Source organism: Triplophysa dalaica, chromosome 8 (genome assembly GCF_015846415.1).
Source record: "Triplophysa dalaica isolate WHDGS20190420 chromosome 8, ASM1584641v1, whole genome shotgun sequence".
NCBI classification, from domain to species: Eukaryota; Metazoa; Chordata; class Actinopteri; order Cypriniformes; family Nemacheilidae; genus Triplophysa; species Triplophysa dalaica.
The window spans coordinates 8342204-8364151 of NC_079549.1; the positions used below are offsets into that span (position 1 = coordinate 8342204).

Below are 21948 nucleotides of genomic sequence, written 5' to 3' on the forward strand. Positions count from 1 at the left end.
GGGCAGAGGGTAATTTCATTGATCGGGAGACGGCTCGACGATGGAATATTCCTTCGGTTCCTCTTTCCACTCCAGTCCCGGCACGGTCACTTGGAGGAGCCCTCCTCTTCACTATCACTCACTGCACTCCCTGCGTAAGTTTACTCATTTCGGGGAATCATCGTGAGAGCATTGTGCTGTACATCCTCGAGTCCCCTAACAATACCATTGTCCTTGGGCATCCCTGGTTGTTACAGCACGGTCCTCATGTTGATTGGGCTAACAACACTATCTCTTCTTGGAATTCTTCTTGTCATGTATCTTGTCTTGGTCCTGCTTTGTCTTCTGTCTCTATGTTTTGTGCTCCTCAGAGGGAATCCATTGACCTGGCCTCTGTTCCGGTGGAGTACCATGATCTCGGCGCGGTTTTCAGCAAGGACCGGGCGGCCTCGCTTCCTCCTCATCGCCCCTACGACTGCGTCATCGACCTCCTTCCCGGCACTTCTCCCCCCAGGGGTCGTTTATTCTCCCTGTCCGGTCCTGAGAGAGAGGCCATGGACCTATATATCCGCGATGCTCTTCAGGCGGGACTCATCCGTCGCTCCTCCTCTCCTGCTGGTGCGGGCTTCTTCTTTGTTCAAAAGAAGGATGGCTCCCTTCGTCCCTGTATCGATTACCGAGGTTTGAATGACATTACCGTGAAAAACAGGTACCCCCTACCCCTTATGTCTTCTGCCTTCGAACTATTGCAGGGAGCTAAGGTCTTCACCAAATTAGACCTCCGTAACGCCTATCACCTTGTCCGTATTCGAGAGGGAGATGAGTGGAAGACGGCATTTAATACACCTACGGGACACTATGAGTATTTGGTGCTTCCTTTCGGTCTCACCAATGCTCCAGCCGTCTTTCAGGGCCTAGTCAATAGCATTTTGGGTGACATGATTAATCAATTTGTTTTTGTGTATCTGGATGATATATTGATTTTCTCCCCCTCCCCCCAGGTACACACCCAACATGTTAGACGGGTTCTCCAACGCCTGCTCGAGAATCGACTTTTTGTTAAAGCGGAGAAGTGCGAGTTCCATGCCGAGTCCGTTACATTTCTTGGCCACATAATATCCACTACGGGTATCAAGGCTGATCCAGCTAAGACTGAGGCTGTCGCCAAGTGGCCAACTCCTGACTCTCGTAAGGAACTGCAGCGTTTTCTAGGATTCGCCAACTTCTACCGGCGTTTCATCAGAAATTTTGGTCAGATTGCTGCATCCCTTACGGCGCTGACCTCTACTAAGACTCCGTTCAGGTGGAATCAGCAGGCTCAGGTAGCCTTTGATAAATTAAAGTCCCGCTTTATCTCTGCTCCTGTCTTGTCTATTCCAGATCCTGCCTGTCAGTTCATTGTCGAGGTCGACGCCTCTGACGTCGGGGTAGGCGCAGTCCTGTCACAGCGTTCCGCCCAGGATGGGAAGGTTCATCCTTGCGCTTTCCTCTCCCATCGACTCAGCCCGGCAGAGTGTAACTACGACATCGGCAACAGGGAGCTGCTGGCGGTCAAGTTAGCACTGGAGGAGTGGCGCCACTGGTTGGAGGGAGCAGCGCAGCCCTTCCTGGTCTGGACGGACCACAAGAACCTGGAGTACATCCGTTCGGCCAGGAGATTAAGCGCTCGTCAGGCCCGCTGGGCACTTTTTTTTGGTCGTTTCGACTTCACCCTCTCGTTCCGGCCTGGGTCCAAGAACGTCAAACCCGATGCTCTTTCCCGCTTGTTCGCTGTCCCGAGGGACAGTCTGTCGACCGACACCATCCTTCCTACGGGAGTGTTGGTGGGGGCTGTCTCTTGGGGGATCGAGCAGCGGGTGGGAGAGGCCGCCCGAGGGGTGCAAGTTCCTACCAAGTGTCCGGCGGGTAAACTGTTCGTGCCGGCTGCGCTGCGTTCTGAGGTCCTTCAGTGGGGACACTCTTCCAGACTGGTTTGCCATCCAGGAACTCGGGGAACGTTGGCTTCGATTCGTCAGCGCTTCTGGTGGCCATCATGGTCCAAGGATGTCAGACAGTTCGTGTTGGCCTGCCCGACGTGTGCTCAATCTAAGACCAGTAATCGTCCTGTCAGTGGTCTGCTCCACCCCCTCCTTATCCCCTCCCGCCCCTGGTCTCATATTGCCCTGGATTTTGTTACTGGGCTCCCCTCCTCTGGCGGTAACACTGTGGTTCTCACAGTGGTGGACCGTTTCTCCAAAGCGGTCCATTTTGTTCCTCTACCCAAACTCCCCTCCTCACGGGAGACTGCACAACTGCTCATTGACCACGTCTTCCGGCTCCATGGGTTACCAGTCGACTTGGTCTCTGATAGGGGGCCGCAGTTTACCTCCCGCTTTTGGAAGGAATTTTGCAAGCAGATCGGGGCCTCAGCGAGTCTGTCTTCCGGATTCCACCCCCAGACCAACGGACAGTGTGAGCGGGCCAACCAGGATCTCGGAAGAATGCTCCGCTGTCTGACATCCTCCAATCCGAGTTCCTGGAGCCAACAGCTCTCGTGGGTAGAATATGCCCACAATTCCCTTCCGTCGGCTGCTTCAGGTTTGTCTCCCTTCGAATGCTCTATTGGTTATAACCCTCCTCTTTTCCCATCACAGGAACCCGACGCTGCGGTACCGTCGGCTCTGGCTTTCGTTCAGCGCTGCCGGCGCACCTGGGGCAAGGCCAGAAAGGCTCTGGTCCGAACCTCTAGACGTACCAAGGCAGCAGCCGATCGTCACCGGTCTTCACCTCCCACTTATGTGTGTGGTCAACGGGTTTGGCTCTCTACTAAGGACCTGCCTCTCCGGGCGCCTTCTCGTAAGCTGGCACCCAGGTTCTTGGGGCCTTTCCGAATCACCAAGGTGGTTAATCCGGTGGCAGTCAGGCTCAGACTTCCCCCCTCTCTCGGTCGGGTTCACCCGGTGTTTCATGTCTCCCGGATTAAGTCTGTGATTTCCTCTCCCCTCAATCCCGCTTGCAGCCGACCACCCCCCCCTCCGCCCCGTCTTGTCGATGGGGTGCCATCCTACTCGGTTCGGAAACTTCTCGACGTACGGCGGCGGGGCAGAGGGTTTCAATACCTCGTGGACTGGGAGGGCTATGGCGCAGAGGAGAGAAGCTGGGTGCCGTCTCGGGACATTCTGGATCGGTCGTTGATTGTGGAGCTTCATCGGAGACGAGGTGAGCCCCCTCCCAGGCCGCCTGGGGGCGGTCGTGGGGGGGGGGGGTAATGTCAGTACCCTGGTGAGCACGTGCTTGTGTTGTCTCTGTGCTGTGTTCGGTTACGTGTGTTGATGTCTAGCAGCTGCACTCATCACTCCCTCGTTACCCTCAGTGCCTACACCTGGTGTCCAGTTAATTTCACCCTTACTTAATCTTCACCACTTCTCACTCTCATTGTGCTCTCGTCAACTCTAGTTGGTCACGCACGCTACTTGTTAGCAAGCCTAGCCTAGCCTAGCTTTCCCAGTCAAGTTGAGTCCTTATTTGTTTATCTAGTTTTGTCTTGTTAAGTCGTGTCTCGTGGAATTCCTGTGTGTTGTTCTTCAGTTACCCTGTGGATTATTCACTCCTTCCAGTCATTCCCGGTTCACCTACCTGCTACGTGGACTCTCTGCCGTGGTCGCTTCTCTACCGTCCACTGGACTGTTTCTTTCTCCTCCTGGGACCGGCACCTTAGGATCTACATCCTGTGGAAGAACTTTTGCACACAGTCGGATCAAGCATCTTATGGTAGCTCGTCCCTTTACCGTCTGTAAAGCAGTCGAGCGGGGACACTCTTCACTCTAGTCGCTGGCGTTGCCGTATGCTGGATTTCCCAGTTGGCCTCGTAGCCAGCGCGGAGGACTACGATCTTTGGCTCTATTCAAATCACTGGCGCTGCCGTATGCTGGGTTTCCCAGTTGGCCTCGCAGCCAGAGACTCTGCCTTGGATTCTATAGACTACCTGTTCACCTGCCTCTAATAAACTATTTTACCTGCAATTGAATCCGTGTGTTTCTTCCCGTGACACATATTATGATACAAAACAACCATGCAAAATGTGATAGTCATCGGAAGTGGCATGTCTTCATAACAGTCAAAAAGGTGAAATCCGCTTAGATCAAACTTGCAGCTTGTTTGCAATGTGCATGATTAATAGAGAGAGTTCTGAATTTATCATGTAATTAACTTGATGTTTTGCTTTTAAAACAATACAGTTTTTCTGGTGAGGGAGATATTTTCCATATGAACTTGTTGTACTATTATATTAAAAGTCAATGTAAGGATGTTACAGCAGCACAATCAGTGCATAGATATGATGCAGGGATTAAGAAAAACTGTGCAGTCCTAACATCTGCAAAGTGTACATGGCACCAAAACATTTCTTGGTAATATGTGGTATTTCAGTCTCTTGAGACAGGAGCTGTTTTCCACACGGTGTTCTAACACTGTTTTTTCACAAAGAAATATTAGAAACATAACTGAAGATCATGTAGTTGTTATATGTGTCTTTCAGTCTTGATGGATGCCCCCTGAATACTCAGGTTATAATGGCAAAATAAATGTTATTGTTTGCAGGTAAACTATTATTATTTTTATATATCAGATATATTAATATTTCACATTAGTAAAATCAATTTTCATATTGTTCATACTATATTAACATGTTTTATAAAATGCATTGACATTGCCAATCAAAAAATGTTCTTAACAATTTTAGTTTGTACTATCGGGTTACTTTTGAAACATTTCATAAAACTGAAACTATCTTGGTTACGGATGAGGGACCCCAGTCCGGAGAAAGGTCATGTAAGACCAGGGGGTAAGGGTGCATCGGCAGAAGGGCGTAATCACCATGCGCCTGCTGCCAGTGTGCCACGCTCTCCTCGGAACTAGAATCTGTACCATGAAGACAGATGAAGTGGTGGCTGGTTCCCGGAGGAAGACAGCCACCCGTGACCGCAACTCTGCATGACCATCTGCCCGCAGTGCGGGCAAGATGTGTTTACAAAAGTTACCTCAGCGTGCTGGACGCCCAGACACCTGATGCAGCTATTGTGTCCGAACCCCTCCTGCGGGACATGCAGCGCTGGAGAAATGCTCAGTCCTTAAAAGGACCTTTTTTTCAAATCTCTAAGCACCTCTGGAACCGCCGAGACGCCCAGGGGAAGGTTGCTGCAGGATAGGGAGGATCCGCTGCTCCACGTCGTAGATCCGGCAATTTGTCTTAAAGCTTTTAGTTTAAGTTCTTTAGTCATGAGCGATGGCTCTGAAGAACAAAAGGTAAATGAATGCTGCACGCCGTCTTCCTTTTATACCGGATATCCTGGGGCGGAGACCGGCATGCAAATTTCATTAGCCAAATTTCATTGGCCTCTTCTATAGTAGTCAGAGTTGATAGGTTCTCAAGGGCGAACCCGTTGTGTCAACACAACGTCGAGAGACAGACAGAAAGGGAACCAGTCTTATGGGTCAATCTTACGAAAATTAAGATCTATTGATGCATGAGTTGTTAGAATAGGACAATAACTGGCTGAGATATACAACCATATAAAACTGAGGAATCTGAGAGTGCATAAAAATCTAAATATTGAGAAAAGTACCTTTGAAGTTGTTAATCAGGGGCACTGTGGCATATACTGTAAATTCATATATTAAAGGTAGGAAATTTACAAAATATCTTCATGCCACATGATCTTTACTTAATATCCTTATGATTTTTGGCATAAAATATTTTTTTTAGGCTTTAGTAAAAATGTTCCCGTGCTAAGAAAGACCATATGTGATCCAGGGTCACATATTGTATCTATATCTATCTATCTATCTATCTATCTATATATCTATATATATATATATATATATATATATTTGTATATAGAATAGTGCATGAAACAAATTCTGCGTCTCGAACTGAAAGAGGTAAGCGGCGGAGTTTCTGGCATACAGGAGCGACAACTGAAGACATATTAACTCTGTGCACAAAACCTTTTGCGCAACCGAGACCCGCTGAAGGCGTCAGGGCAGACAATCCCATGACAGGAGTAGAAATCTGCGCGGGCAGAACTGAAGTGCCTTGGAAACGGAGATGTAAGCCATTAATAAGATCCATCCCCAGCAAAGCCGTGCCAGATTCAACCACAAAACAAAGTGGAGCAGGTGATGTCATCCCTAGACACAGTGACAGGTAAACGTCCAATTACGGGTATCGGATCACCAGAGTACGTCACCAGTTTCAATGACGGAGGCAGATGGGCGTCTTTTTTGAAGGGAGTTTCATACAAAACTTTCAGTAAAGTAGAAACAGACGATCCAGTATCCACAGTCAGCTCCAAAGGCACAGAAGTTGTTGACGTTGTAATGACTGCAGTGTACCGAATTTTATCCGTAAATGAATCATGCATATAAAGAATCTGCACTTCAGGCAAGTCAATTTCACACACTGAGCGAGCCTGCCTGAAGGACAAACCCACGAATAATGCCCCTTCTTTTGACAGTGATTACACTGTGCCGATGCAGCAGGACAGCTATGGTCATTCGCGAGGTGTTTCGTAGACCCACATCGATAACACTCACGGGCCGATGAACCAGGTGCAGAAGACGAAGACTTTGAAGCACGCGCTGTAGACTGCGGCTTTGGATTCGGTCTACGGCAGTGACGCACAGCTCCAGACGGAGACTTGGCACGTATCACTTGCACAGGTACTGAACAAAACTTTGGCTTGTTCACAGCAGCTTCTGTTTGAGATGCAATTGTAATGGCCTTTTCAAGAGTCAAGTCAGATTCCAAATGCAACCTCTCACGAATCCGATGACTGTACACGTTCTCCACCAGCTGATCACGCAACATCTCGTCCAGCGTAGCTGAAAGTCACAAGTACCCGCTAAGTTTCAAAGAGCAGCTACATACTAAATAATGGATTCTCCAGGTAATTGAACTTGTTTCCTGAAAGCGTGGCGCTCAGCAACTGTTCCGTCGAGGAGTAAAGTGGGCTTTTAAGGGCCCAATTGCATCTTCCATAGAATCACCTTGATCCGGCAGGGTATAAAACACTCTCTGGCACTCTCTCGCAGCCAAAAGGGATTGCTGGATCTCCAGGACATGGCAAAAACAGCGTGGGAAGCCAAGAAACAGCAGCCATTCTCATAACAAAAAATACCTTGTCGCCAATTTGTTATGTCCTTAGTAGGAAGCAATGAAGAGGCATAAGGGCATAATTATAGGCATAATAATACTTATATTAAATCAAATCAAGTAGCAGGAATAGTACAGCGTATTGATAGATCCAACTATGAGATATGGCTTGTAGATCTTATAGATCTAAACTTTGAGTCCAGTTTCACTAGATCTCTCTCCGTCAGGAACAAATTACACCTGGAGATATCGACTCCGTTGTGAGTCAATCCTTTAACCCAACCACCAGGGAGATATAGAGCTGAAGGGAAGAACAGCAGGCAGGAGACGAAGTGTTGTTAAATAGACAGACAAATGATTTATTGAATAATCTCAGTTGTGTGTTGATGCTCAGTCAAACTCTGCCAAACTTCGTCTGACTAGAAACAGATTCAATATGTGTTTTTAACCATTCAAGATTACAGTATCAAAACATTGTCTCATGACATTATTATGGACCTTGAGATGGAGACCAACGGATACTCATATCAGCATAAGACACAATACAACTCCCAACGAGGTTAAACAACAGGAAAGTAAGGAGCAAATAATATGAATAGAAGTGAATAATAAAATAAAGGAATGAATACATATGATGAATATTGTAATAAATGGGATAAATGAAATAGAATAATAAAATGAAATAAACAAGAAACAAGTGTATGTTTCTATCCAGATCTATCATTCCCCCCTCTTAATCATATATGAAATAATTACATTATGTATGATTATAAATCTTAATGATTAAAAGCAAGCAACCTCTCATAATCATGACAAACCAACAACAACAAAAACAAAAAGTTTGGTTGATCAGGCCATACTTTTCCCTTCTCCATGCCCTTTAAATGGACAGGTCATTTTCTCTTTCATACCGCGTTCTAGCATGAGAAAAGGGGGTGTGACTAGTCTCAATGTGCTGTCGTCTGACCAGCATTGTACTCTTGACAAAACAAATAAACAACTTCAAAGTAATGTACAAGAGCAAGATGATTAACACCCCTGACACTACAATTGTTACAAATGCTTTCAAGTGATTCCAGATTGGTCCTAATATTGATCCGAACCATGTATCCCACTCAGATGAGACTATACCATGATCTTTGTTGATTTTAGCAACCTGTTCATGTAGAACTTGAGCTAGATTGTGGACTACTTCCGCAGAATTGTCTGGAATGTAAGAACAACACTCAGTACCAAGTTTTTTACAGGTTCCTCCCTGAGAGGCTAACATTATATCTAAAGCCATTCGATTTTGTAGAACAACTTTTCTCATTGCATATATTTCAACAGAGATGTTGGTGATAGACTGAAGAGTACTGTTTGCTGTTTTCTCAAAAGCATCCTGCAATGCCTGTACTTCAGTTTGTAGATCAGTCACTCCGAGGAATGGTACAAATCCCCCTAACCACTTTTCAACCTTGGAAAGGGAACGCCTAGTACGTGTAAACAGGATTAAATGATGTCTAACATAATCTTCTGACACTACTCGAACTGCTGGTAAAACATAAGCCAAATAACACCTTCCTCTCATCCATTAGGAAGGAACGGATAAGCTTTGTTACCACAAACAAAGTGTGTGTCATTAGGAGCAATGAGTGCTGAATTTGTGATAAATGTCATATTACATTTAAAAGCCTGAAAAGTCAGGTTTGGGTCAGACTGACTTCCTGGATTCCTTTCAAAACACCAGAAGGAAATGGCCTCAAATTTTACATTGAGTGCGAATTGGGTATTGGAGCCAGTATTATCATATTTAGGCAAATGCCAAGAGTTGTAATGTGGATAAGAACAACCTCTGTAGTAGCACATAGTGCTTGTTACCTCTAGGTGAGTATTCCAAGGAAAATCGACCATCCTAAAGACACATCTGTGAGAATATAAAATTGTTAATGTTCTTAACAACAGTGCATTTAGCACCAGCTTTACCTTGTGATTTGGAACAATTAGAATTTCCAAAAACTATAGTATAAGTGTACCCATTGAGGCCCCCCATAGTGGCTGTATTTCTACTTCTTCCAAATATAAAACTTTTGGCCATATATTCTTAACATCATCTTGATGTTTCAAAATTAAATAATCATACATTTGCAACAAATGAGCCGATAAAGTTTTTTGATTTGTCAGAGGTTTTTGGGTCTCCAATTTGGAGCACAACACATGAATTTAGGAATAGGTGTTTTTTGTACTAAATTAGCCAAAATCTCTCCTATTTCTCCCATGTCATCTTGTTTAGCAATAGAGATCAGATCAGGTAATAGTAATGGATATGCTTGCAATTGCTATGAAGTAGCAGCTTGTGGAAAATATTGACATACCCAGCATTCAGATGTATTTATAGTTCTGGCATAGACTGAATTGACTTCATTCTGAACTTCTATCTCTGAATAATAGACAGAATTTGGACTAATGCTTGGTAGGAAAACCAACACAAAAAACAAAATCCCTGCCATTTTAATTTGGTTCATATCCTTCAGTGTGATAATTAAAAATCATCCATTGACCTGGTTTTGATCTAGATTCGGCTTTAAATTGTGTATGACAGTTATCTGATTTAAATGTCAAAATCCCTGTATGTAGATTAATTGAAGGCCAAAACAAATATTGAGTGTACACAGTTAAAGTCCAACTTGGTCGTATTTCAGGATGTTGTACCCATGGGTCAGCTTGAGTTGAAGTAAAACCTACAGTCAATACAGCATTGTCATATGACAGCAGTCTCGGAGTGTCTAACAGTGGTCTGTGAAGTTCAAATTGGCTTTGTTCTTGAAATGCAGACACATAACCAGAGTTCGCCCCTCTTATCCGGTCTGCAGGTTGTTGACGCCACAGAGTGTCCTCTGTATGATAAGGCCTGAATCTCTCTGCAAACTGCTTGAAGGCTGCTGACAATCTGTAAAAACAAGAAGGAGAGAGAAAGGAGACAGAGGAGTTCCACATTTGAGGAAACAAATTATGTCATCAAACGGTGTTGAAGCGTTGACCTTATTTTAACTATTGTGACTCCCTTGCAAAAATCAAGCAGAGACCGAACGACTAAGCTGTAGTTTGGTGTAAGCTAATAACCCATCACCCCTCCCCCTATGTTCATCGTGAGGGTGGCCCCCAGGTCAATAAAAGAAAAGGTTCTTCTCACGACTCCATCCTACAGCAATTTGCCGGACTCATTTCGATTTTTGGGAGTATGAGCTAAAGCTAATTTACAGTGACTAATGTGTGTCCATTTAGTCTTTCCTAATAATTTCACTGCAGAAGGTGTAACCAGTAAGACTACAAAAGGACCGTCCCATCTTGTTTCTAAGCCTGAATGTTGTTGTAAGCCCTTCTTGACATAGACCATTTGCCCTGGCACAACACTATGCCCCCCCTCTTGGGGCATTTTCCAAGCTTCCTGAACCTGTTTTGAGCCTTTTGTATAGCCCCTGTCAAAGTCATGCAGTACATTAAAAGTGAATCCGACATCAAATGCACATCAGCTTTAGCAAGATCCTCAACATTTTCATTAGCTTTTCGTTTCCATCTGCTAATCTCATTGCAGTCAACCAAACAGATCTTTTCTCACATCCCCAACCTCCTTTGACCATTTAAACACGTCTTTGGCGTTTGCAGGCACATAGTTGTAATGGATTTCATCACGACCCTGAATCTCACGATCCATTAACACGTTTCCATCCATTGTTTTCTGAATATAAACCTCAGTTTTCTTTTGGCCTTTCATAACATCAACCCTCAAGTGTCTGATTCTTGCCTTTGCTCCCTGAAATTCATCAGAATCAGTGTCTGTGTCATAATCAGTATCACAGGATTTAAGGATTTTCCGTTCTCTTACAGAAGGAGGTTTTAGCTTCTCTTTCTCCTTTTTACCCTGTTCAAACTGATCTTCGAACTCCTTACACCTGTCCTGTAGAGTTGTTATTTCTACAGTCATAACTTCCTTCTCTTTGTTACAGTTTTCCACTTGGGATTTTAAGTCATCACACCTATCTTGAAATCCCCTCAGTTTGCTTTCCATAACATCTTTCTCCCTGTTATGGGTATCTTTGTCTACTTTCATTTCCCATTTAGACAAGGTAACAAGAGTCCAAGGAACCTGCCTTGATTCTCTTTTCCTCATTCTCTCAATTTTTTTCCATACTGTCCTGATGTCATTAGGCTCCCAAATGCCACCTTTCTGAGCTTTGATCTTAAATTTTCCAACTATTACTGCCTCTGTTTGTTTAGTGTCAAAACATTCAGATAATGTATCTGACAATTCCCCAGCTATTTTGCGTAGTTTAATCTCTACATCACCCTTAGTTTCAGACATCTTTTCGTCTATAGTTTTGTTTCCTGACATTGCCATACCCATAATGAACAATTAGAATCAATCCCCTAACACACACAGTGTTAAACCACGGTACCGATTTACTTTTGATTCTTTAGATGGAGATGACAAACAACCAACTCACACTGCTGTAGGCGCGCCCCAGTTGCAGCAGCACGATGAGGAGAAGACCTGCAGGGTTTCCCTTCGTACCTCTCGTCCGTCACAAGTCTGGTTGTTCAGCTGTCATTCCATCCTGCCGACAACGCCATATGATAGATCCAACTATGAGATATGGCTTGTAGATCTTATAGATCTAAACTTTGAGTCCAGTTTCACTAGATCTCTCTCCGTCAGGAACAAATTACACCTGGAGATATCAACTCCGTTGTGAGTCAGTCCTTTAACCCAACCACCAGGGAGATATAGAGCTAAAGGGAAGAACAGCAGGCAGGAGACGAAGTTTGGCAGAGCTTGACTGAGCATCAACACACAACTGAGATTATTCAATAAATCATTTGTCTGTCTATTTAACATCACTTCGTCTCCTGCCTGCTGTTCTTCCCTTCAGCTCTATATCTCCCTGGTGGTTGGGTTAAAGGATTGACTCACAACGGAGTTGATATCTCCAGGTGTAATTTGTTCACCAGTACTCTTCGTCTGGTATCTCAACATACACATTAGAGCAACCTCTACCGCCACCTACCGGTCAACATGCATAGAAGAACACAACACTATGTAAAACTTATGAATTCTAAAGCAGCACCCTCGACCAGGCAAATAATGCAAAACAGTATGCAAATATTGGCGAGGAACCCAAAACTCCAATCGGGGAAAAAAACTCAGGACGTATAGTTAAATATAGTGACGTATATAACAAAAAAATCACATAAGATTGCTGCGTCATTCCTGTCGCATCCAATATTGATGGCACAGCACTACTTTTTAATTTTAAGTTTGTGAAGGAAGGGCATAGAAATTTTGAGTGGAATTCCGGCTCCGGAGTGCTTCGGAACAACACGTTTCCTGGAAACGTTGTGCAACGGTGTGCAACAGGGTTTGAGATATATTTTCTCTTGTTTGGTGGGTGCAACATGTACAGTTGTGTTCAAAATTATTCAACCCCCAATGCTGTAAATGGTTTTAGGGAATTTAGTGTACATTTGTAATTGTATTCAGAATGAAATCCTACAAGGACTTCTTAAAGAACCATATGCAACTAAAATGACATAAATTAGTTTAGTAATACAGTAGTAAATGTTTCTTTTGTGAATTCTTCATTGACATAATTATTCAACCCCTTAAAGACTACCACTCTGAAGAACAGAGGTTCAATGAAGTGTTTTCAATAAGGTATTGAAAACACCTGTGGATATCAGGGAGCAGCAATAAAGCCTAATAAGCACCAATTAGGCAGCTTTAAAATGACTGTGATACTCAGCTCCTTCTAGACATTTAATGGTGTGGTTACAAACATGGTGAGGTCAAGAGAATGGTCCAGGGAGACAAGAGAACAGGTGATTACTCTTCACAGGAAGGGCAATGGCTATAAGAAGATTGCAAAGATGTTAAACATACCAAGAGACACCATAGGAAGCATCATTCGCAAATTCAAGGCAAAGGGCACTGTTGAAACGCTACCTGGTCGTGGCAGAAAGAAGATGCTGACTTCGACTGCTGTGCGCTACCTGAAGCGTAGAGTGGAGAAAAGTCCCCGTGTGACTGCTGAGGAACTGAGAAAAGATTTGTCAGATGTGGGTACTGAAGTTTCTGCTCAGACAATACGGCGCACCCTGTGTAATGAAGGCCTCCATGCCAGAACTCCCAGGCGCACACCCTTGCTGTCCCCAAAGAATAAGAAGAGTCGACTGCAGTATGCCAAAAGTCATGTGGACAAACCACAGAAGTTTTGGGATAGTGTTCTGTGGACTGATGAAACAAAATTAGAACTGTTTGGGCCCATGGATCAACGCTATGTTTGGAGGAGGAAGAACAAGGCCTATGAAGAAAGAACACCTTGCCTACTGTGAAGCATGGCGGGGGGTCAATCATGCTTTGGGGCTGTTTTGCTTCTGCAGGTACTGGGAAGCTTCAGCGTGTGCAAGGTACCATGAATTCTCTTCAGTACCAGGAGATATTGGATGACAATGTGATGCAGTCCGTCACAAACCTGAGGCTTGGAAGACGTTGGACCTTTCAACAGGACAATGATCCCAAGCATACCTCCAAGTCCACTAGAGCAGTGGTTCCCAAAGTGAGGGTCGCGTAGTGGGGAGCGGGGTTTCGCGAGATGATTTACAGAAACTTAATTTAAAAAAAGAAATTGTATATGTTAAAAAAGGTAGGAATGATGCGAGTATAAATTTAGGATAATTAAAATAAACTGGAAATAAAACTTCCCGACCAATATGACTGGATAAGGTCACCATTTAATGTAACCACGGCAAATAATCTGGCGTCAGATATGGAAGATGCGCTGATAGAACTGTTCGAGTTCTGGGTTTCTGTTGCGCTGGAATATCCACAGTCGTCGAAAGCCGCGTTGGATGTACTCATGCAATTTGGCTCAAGGTATTTATGCGAAAAGACATTCTCCGCACTGACTTACATTAAGAATAAACATAGTTCAAGGCTTAACGTGGAATATGATCTGCGGGTGGCGATCTGCTTTGCTCCGCGCACAGCGCACAGCGCCCATCCATCACATTAGGCATTTTTTCTGAATACAAAGTTATTGTTGTATGCTTGTTACAGGCAGCTTGATCGTATTCTGTCTTTAAGCATTTCACAGTTATGGGATGTATTTGTTTTTGTCCATAATTTGTTAATAAAATAGCCTGGTTTAGAGATTGTGTTCCTTTTTGTTTTAGCTCTGTCAGTATGTAACCAAATCGCAAATCCTTACAATCTGTCGGAGGAAAACACAAAGAGGAGAAAGGAGGGGGAGGAGGGGGGGGGGTCGCGTGTCGTCAGCAGTCTAATATTGGGGGTCGTGGTCTGAAAAGTTTGGGAACCCCTGCACTAGAGCATGGTTGCAGATTAAAGGCTGGAACATTTTGAAGTAGCCATCGCAGTCACCAGACTTAAATCCGATTGAGAACCTCTGGTGGGACTTAAAGAAAGCAGTTGCAGTGCGCAAGCCTAAGAATGTGACTGAACTGGAGGCTTTTGCCCATGATGAATGGGCGAAGATACCCGTAGATCGCTGCAAGACACTTGTGTCAAGCTATGCTTCACGTTTAAAAGCTGTTATAACTGTAATAGGATGTTGTACTAAGTACTAAGATTGAATGTCACTTGGGGGTTGAAAAAAACTGATAATGATGTGAGCTCAGAAAAGACATTTGTGGTTATTTCATTATAAATGTTATGTTATATTTGTCTGACCTACACGTGCCTCTTTGATTTAATTGTAAGCAGGATGACTGAATGATCATAATCAATGTCAAACCGACCAAAACAATCAATTTCAGTGGGGGTTGAATAATTTTGAACACAACTGTATATGACCCGCGTGGTATTAAGAGACAGCTAGCACAATGGGTCCACTGTAGCTCGGTATCAGTGTTGGGGAAACTACTTTGAAACTGTAGTTAGATAAGCTAAAAGCCACTCATCAATAAAAGTAGTTAAGTTACAGCTTAGCCACCCATTTGAAAAAGTAGTTAGCTACACTGCAAGTTACAATAAAAAAGTAGCTAGCTACATTGAAACTACTTTGATTTTAGAGTGTCATTGGATATTAAGAATAACTGAATTATTGTTAATGAAAAATATTTTAAGAAAACAATGTAATACAATACAGTGATGATTTCAGTGTTGTTTTATTTTGTAAGCTACACAGTACACAAGTTAAAGTTAAACTCAAATTTATCTCAAGTTTGCTAAATGTAGACAATGTGAATTATTAAAACAACCAAAAGAACAAATGTAGGGCCTAATAACTCACCTGTATGTGTTTCCTTAAATTTGTGCTTGAAGTCTTCGATGCAGACTGCGTTTTAATTTTTTGTTTTGAACAGAATACATAAAAACTTGCAACCTCTACTGTTTGCATCTTTAAAGAGACATGAACTTCGACAAATAAGGCCATGGGAAATTAATCACTGCGGGTCAAGCCAGCCACCGTTTAGATTCTCACGCGCGGATATTGAGTGGTTTAGGGTAAATTCCGGGAACGCTGCTTTTGAAGCTTTATTTAAATGTACAGGATCCGTGTCTCTGGTCAATAACATATTTCTTCTCTCACGTTTAGAATATCTTGTTTGTGCCGTAATTGAGACATTTTTTTCTAAGAATGTTTGCATTATTATTGTTGTATATTGTGAAAACAATGTCTCTCTCTATAACTTTTTATTATTTTAATGCCTTTTAGACCTTCGTCCTGCAAATAAAACGGGCTATGCAGAAGTAATTTGTCTATAATCTGTAGTCTTACGAAGATTGACCAAGTTTTTGTTTGTGGTAAAAGTGTACTAAACATGTTTGTGTGTATTGATTAATATAGGCAAACGATGGTTTTAATACAGTATCCATGGATTTGAACAGGTATAAGTAGGTAGAGTATGGATTTTGAAAAAAAATTGTTGCGTTTTAGAAAACGATTTTTCCACTATCATGGACTATAGAAACATTCACGTAATCATCATACGCGATCTGAGTACTGTGCGTAAGCCGCGAGATGGGTCACATAACAATAGATGGTAGTAATGAAAAATTTTGTTTGTGATCTTCAGCAGTAAGATCACGACGCATGTGCTCAGTGCGCTGCACTCCTTTTGCTTAAAAGTTCGTCACAATGGAATGTAGCGAGTAGGGTTTGGGCAAGCTACACCGCTACTTGCTTGTAAAAAAATTGTAACTACCGGACAAGCTACACTGTTTTAAAAGTAACTTAACTACCGTCAAGCTACAGAAAACTGTAGTTAAATTAGTAGCGTCGCTACTTGTAGTACCTACCCCCCGACACTGCCCGGTATATGCAACAATTGAAGATATTAGAAGACATGTATTTTGCAGTATTAAACACATATTTATACCGATTTCATCAGGCTACGAAAACTCTTCGAAAGGAACACAAAGAATTATCTAACTGCCATAGTTGCAGCTCTTGCATCATCACAACAGCGTGTTCAACCACACCACCGCTTCCGTTTAAAAAACATTTTGTCGGGGCTCAACCTGGTCGCAGCCAAGGTGACGACTTCTAATGTGCTGAAGTGTTTTCCAGAAAAGTATGCCAAATGCATCAGACGTTCAGCTACTTAATATTTATTATGGAACACAAAGGTACAAGCATAATGTGTGCAGTTAGAGGTTCCCATAATAGCAGGTACAAACGCAAAAAGTCTACAAAACAATTACTTTGACCATAATACACGCACCAGAGCTGAATCTGGATGTCCGCACCCTATGGTCTGCATCCATTATTCATTATTTGTACTTTCTCCAGGACAATTTACCTTCTTGACTACAATAACTTCTAAACAATACCTTACATTTATTAGTAAAACGTTAAAAGGCAGCAGTTTACGTGGAGAGACAGAAAATGTAAAATATCAGATTACATATAATACATATTTATCAAAACTAAAATAGTGTGCAAATAATGTTATTATAATATTAGCAGCAGTTAAAATTGAGCTGTTAGCATTTTTAATATAGCAGTTAAAAACTTAGTAGGCTAAAGTAACCTGCCAGAGGATCGTAGCTGCATGACAAACAGTTACAGGACTTGCCCTGTCAATACATTACATTTTCATTAATTTGGCAGACACTTTGATCCAAAGCACATTTAACATTGTGTCAACACTCTGAACAGTAGGCCATACTTTTCCAGGCCATATTAGGAGGATTAAAGAAGCAAGCAAGGGAGAGACTGAACAACATGAAATATTGTATTTATTTCTGCATAATAATTACATCAAAATAAACAGTTAGTGTTTAGTAATTTTTCAGGTGTTTTTAGAAAGTTGTGTTGGATGCTACAGCTCGGTGTAGACCTGCGATGACCTGCCGTCTCCATTCTTCCGTTAAAAATTGTTGGGATTCAGGAATGTTTGCTGCACTTTGACTGGAATTCAAATCTGCTTTTAAAAACATGAATTTGTGGTCTGTCATGTACAAATTTCTACTGACTTTCCTACTGTGCATGTAACGTTACTTGTACGTCTATGCTTTTATGGTTGCGCATCGAAGACCCGTCAACTCCAAGAGAAAATACGAAATAATTGAATAAATCCACTTAATCCTCCCACTGTGTAGGCTAATACATCGCGAGTGTGAAAAATATTCATCAGAGCTGTTTTAAAATATTTTAAGTGTACTCCCGCGGTAACACACCTGCATTGTTTGCCATCGCCCGGCGAATAAATAAAAGTCTTTACACAAAAAGGAAGTACGTCACATCGTTAACTTCTGCGATAAAAAATAAGGTGGATAAGCATTCTTCCAAATATGTTTATCTGTGTTCATCAGAACAAAAAAAATATGATTAAATGATGACAGAATTTTGGGGTGAAGTATTCCTTTAAGTGTCACGACCCGAGTGTCCTATCACCGAATTGTCGACTTTTACATTCAGCAGAATTACAAAAGTGAGAAAAACAACAAAGCTTTCCCACCCAGCAAAAAGTCGTCGAAAAGACGTCGAAAAGACGTCAGTGCCAGACGTCCAAACAACGTCGAAATGTGGTTGAAAAGTGAAAGGTGAAACGACGTCTTTTTCGCGTCGTGATAAGACGTCTTTTTCCGGTCTTTGAGAAGACGTCTTTTTCGGGTTGTTGAAAGACGTCTATAAATTTTTTTGTCTTTTTCCAGACTTGAATTTAACTTAATTTTAAGCATAAAATCATTTATATGTATTCAATATATATCTCAAAATAAGACAACTGACTAAAAGTACTACGAAACATTTATTGTCAGTTACATAACATACAAATGATCGAAACATTTGAATAACAAAATGTAATAAGAACACTTTAGTTTGCACGGTGCCCGGTATCGCCAGATCGCCCAGGCGCCGTGTCGTCTCCCATGGCTTTGACTATGATGTGATCGGTGGCCTTGCTGTTTCACATTTTGACTGCATCTGCAATGACAAAGAAAAACACATTTGTTCTCAGTTTGTTACTCAAAAGGAATAATTAATTTGTTGTAAAGATGGTTCAGTTCACATATAGCCTAAATGAAATGCCTCGATTCACAGTTTAGGAATATAGATTTACGTCGCCTTCCGTACAATAACATTGGACCCGAAAAAGGTATTTTACATTATACGACAGCGGCCTTTAACATTATACGGTTCAGATGTAAACAGCACATAAAAGACAGTAAACCATGTGTGAGCAGTTAATGCAGTAGCATACATTTAACGGAAAAGACGGTCCGTCAACTGTTGTGTGAAAGCGTGAAAGCAACTCCCCTCACTGTCTGTGTCCTTATTCGATGATTATTACTATGATTATTATTACTTTCTTCATAATATGTAATTTTCTTTTGTTGTAAGCTTATGCTTTAGGTTGAGTTTAAATAAAACGGCTAAGTAAAAAGCTTTTACCTCAGAAAAACGGCTGTAGTGTGGTCCACTCAGAAGTGAGTCGGGTGCACTGCGCGTGACGGTCACAGACCAGTTTATATTCCAGGTTCCGCGGGGTTGGCACGAGCAAGCAGCCAAGAAGTACTAATATATTTTTTATATGTGACTATTTTAAAGGTGTATCTATGGAAACATAACTTGCGTTATACTACCTTATGACAAAAAAGTAGATAGATTAGAAAAAATTTGCAGTGCGGCTCCGTAAGCCTAGGCTAACTATAGTGGTGTGTGTGGCTCTTTGCTAAAAAGTACACTTTCAAAATATACTTAAATTGCTCTTTTCCGTACACTAAATTTATAGTTGTATTCTAAAAAATAGCCTTTAGTATTTAAGCCTCCTCAGAGACAAACTCTTAAGTTGAAATCGTTGCTATAGTAATAGTTCCGCTCTATCTAGTCATAGTTGATGTAGCGGAGCTATCCTGCTCCGGTAGAAGTTATAGTTCACACTTCCTGTTTATTGATTTATGTGCTTTTAACATACTATTTATGTAGGCATATTTAAAATGTATTTAATTACCACCTGTAACTAAGTGCTAACTAAATAAAATTTGATCACATTTCATATTCGTGGTGTCTTAAAACAGGGCCGGCCCAGCCTGTGTTTGTGCCCTAGACATTTTAGATTGGCTGAGTACACTTATGTTTTTAAGATTATCTTAAGTAGTAATACATTTAATACAAATTGTATAATTACTAAAAAGTATAAAATTAGTGTACAAAAGGAGAGCACTATAAGTACATAATGTAAGTGTACTTTTTATCATCTGACTAGGCTAGATATAAATTTAATTAATACATTTTAAATTATGTTTTTTTTTAGCATTCAGTAAATAATGTTTAGTTTTTATCACATACATTTCTTGATATTGTGGTATCGTAAATACTCAATGAGTCCTTTGCCCGGCTGTATAATTGTCTTATGTTCATTTTATAGATATGACCTTAAATAAAAATTGATTTCCTTAAGCTGACGAAAACATTTATAATTATTAAATATGAGATTAAAAATCTTACCTTTTTTTCAATGAGATGTGCAGTGAAGAACCTTCTCACCCAATGATCTTTTTCTTCAATGGCATCAAAATTTACTTGTTGCAGAATGAAGTCATTGTTTATGAAATTTGAAATGAATATTGTTTAAGATCAAGTTTTCATTTTCTCAAATCCACTGCAATCGTGGCCATGTCACAAACCTTATTCAAAATTTCTCCCCTTGTGTTCAGCAGAACAAAGACATTAACACAGGTTTTGGACAATTAGTAAATTATGACAGAATCATAATTTTTGGATTAACCATTCTGAATTTGCCTCAAAGAAGCTTATTTTGTAGTTTCATCTAAACATAGAACCCAGTTTATTGTTAAGTTCCATTAATGTGCAGCAACTAAAGATTCAGGAGATGGCTTTTGGATGAGAAAATATAATTTTTGTGCTTTGGTCAACGACTTTGTCAATATTGATTGACAATGATGATCAGGCATAACATTAATGCTTGTTTTTGGCGCTGTAAAAGCTGTAATTTTGTATAACAAAAACCGGAAAAAACTAATGCACTCTGTAAATTGCAGAGAACGGTTGCGTGATAAATAAGGGAAACTCTCACGAATGCAACATTATGAGCAACTATTAACAACAAATCGACCAACCTTAAGAATCGTCTGAAAGGTGTGTGCATCATGAAGAAGCGGGGAAAACACTTTATAAAATTGAATTAGCAGTCACAACGTTATTTTTATGGATATTTTATATTGAATGTATTACGGCTTCCGTTATAAGCACGGCTCAATATATAAACATTTGAGTGCTTTAGCCACATTGTTGAACTAGTTAAATTATATCTTAAGAAATAATCGCAACACACGTTTTTATCAAGAAACTACTGCAATGTGATTTTCTTTTTATGTCAATATTAGTAAAATACGTCAATTTTTGGGGCTAATTTCGAACAAATTTCGACGGACCAAAAAAAGACCAAATTTCGACGTCGATTTTTGGGCTAATTTCGACCCAATTTCGACGGAACAAAAAAAGACCACATTTCGACGTCGATTTTTGGGCTAATTTCGACCAAATTTCGACGGACCAAAAAAAGACCAAATTTCGACGTCGATTTTTGGGCTAAAAGACGGCCAGGACGGGCCGACTTGATTTAGCCCCAAAAAAGACGTCCAAATGACGTCTAGTGCTGGGTGGGTTATATGTTAAGACAATTGGTAATTAATCTTCCAAAAACGTTACACTTTTGCTGAAGACAATTAATTTTCAAAAGGGACGACCTAATCGACTTTTGTGTTCCAGCATACCGCTTTATGCTAAATTTTATTGACGTTTTTGCGTCATTAAACGTGTTGACAACAAGCTTAGTAATAAATTATAACTTGTAAATATTAGGCTTTTTGCATAAGTGAACAAATGAATAAATGATTTTCCAGCCGAACTGGAACGTAAACGTTTGGAGGAGAAAGCATGGGAAGAGGAAGAGCAAAAGAAGCTGTTAGAGATGGAGGAGGCTGAGAGACTGGGGTATCTACTCAGACGGAAGGAGGAAGAGGTGGAGAGGAGGAAGGCTGTGGAAGAGAGGAAGAGGAGGAATGAAGAAGCAGCGATGCGAGCTGAAGAAGAGGCCATACTTCAGGCTGACCTATTTGCCAGGTATATCACAGGTGTAACACACAAGTTTACAAAGTGTTTGTTCATGTGATTATTTACCCCAAAATGACAACAAACTCTATAAAATCAGTGTTTTTGCACTTATTTATTTTTTAAGCTGCTATAATAAAACGTAATTTAGATTTTATTGTTTATAAGGGGGACATATTCTCTAAATCTATAAACTTCTCTCAAAGATTTTGGATAAAAGCGTCTGCCAAATGTCTAAATGTAAAATAGTTTGAATTC

The 21948-nt window shown here is 41.5% G+C and overlaps 2 protein-coding genes and 1 long non-coding RNA gene across 12 annotated transcripts in view; 1 reads left to right on the top strand and 2 right to left on the bottom strand.

Moving 5' to 3' along the window:
- Nucleotides 1-21948, top strand: part of LOC130427264 (uncharacterized) — a 117259-nt gene that overhangs the window by 94971 nt on the left and 340 nt on the right. For 4 of the 5 annotated variants that reach the window (XM_056754574.1, XM_056754576.1, XM_056754577.1 and 1 more), the window contains exon 28: nucleotides 21483-21702. In XM_056754574.1, the coding sequence (XP_056610552.1) occupies nucleotides 21483-21702 (220 nt within the window). Of the gene's footprint in view, nucleotides 1-6473; nucleotides 6679-21482; nucleotides 21703-21948 lie in introns of those variants that run through there. The other variant, XR_008907294.1, reaches the window with a different exon arrangement.
- The window catches only part of carf (calcium responsive transcription factor), a 28221-nt gene continuing 16082 nt past the window's right edge, over nucleotides 9810-21948 (bottom strand). For 5 of the 6 annotated variants that reach the window (XM_056754582.1, XM_056754581.1, XM_056754579.1 and 2 more), the window contains exon 14: nucleotides 9810-10040. In XM_056754582.1, the coding sequence (XP_056610560.1) occupies nucleotides 9949-10040 (92 nt within the window). In that variant the 3' untranslated portion in view covers nucleotides 9810-9948. The remainder of the gene's footprint in view (nucleotides 10041-21948) is intronic. The other variant, XM_056754586.1, reaches the window with a different exon arrangement.
- On the bottom strand, nucleotides 18346-19481 carry LOC130427268 (uncharacterized). Its single transcript, XR_008907295.1, has 2 exons — nucleotides 19009-19481; nucleotides 18346-18540 (listed from the first exon to the last, which is right to left on the bottom strand). It is a non-coding gene; the product is annotated as an uncharacterized LOC130427268 (long non-coding RNA).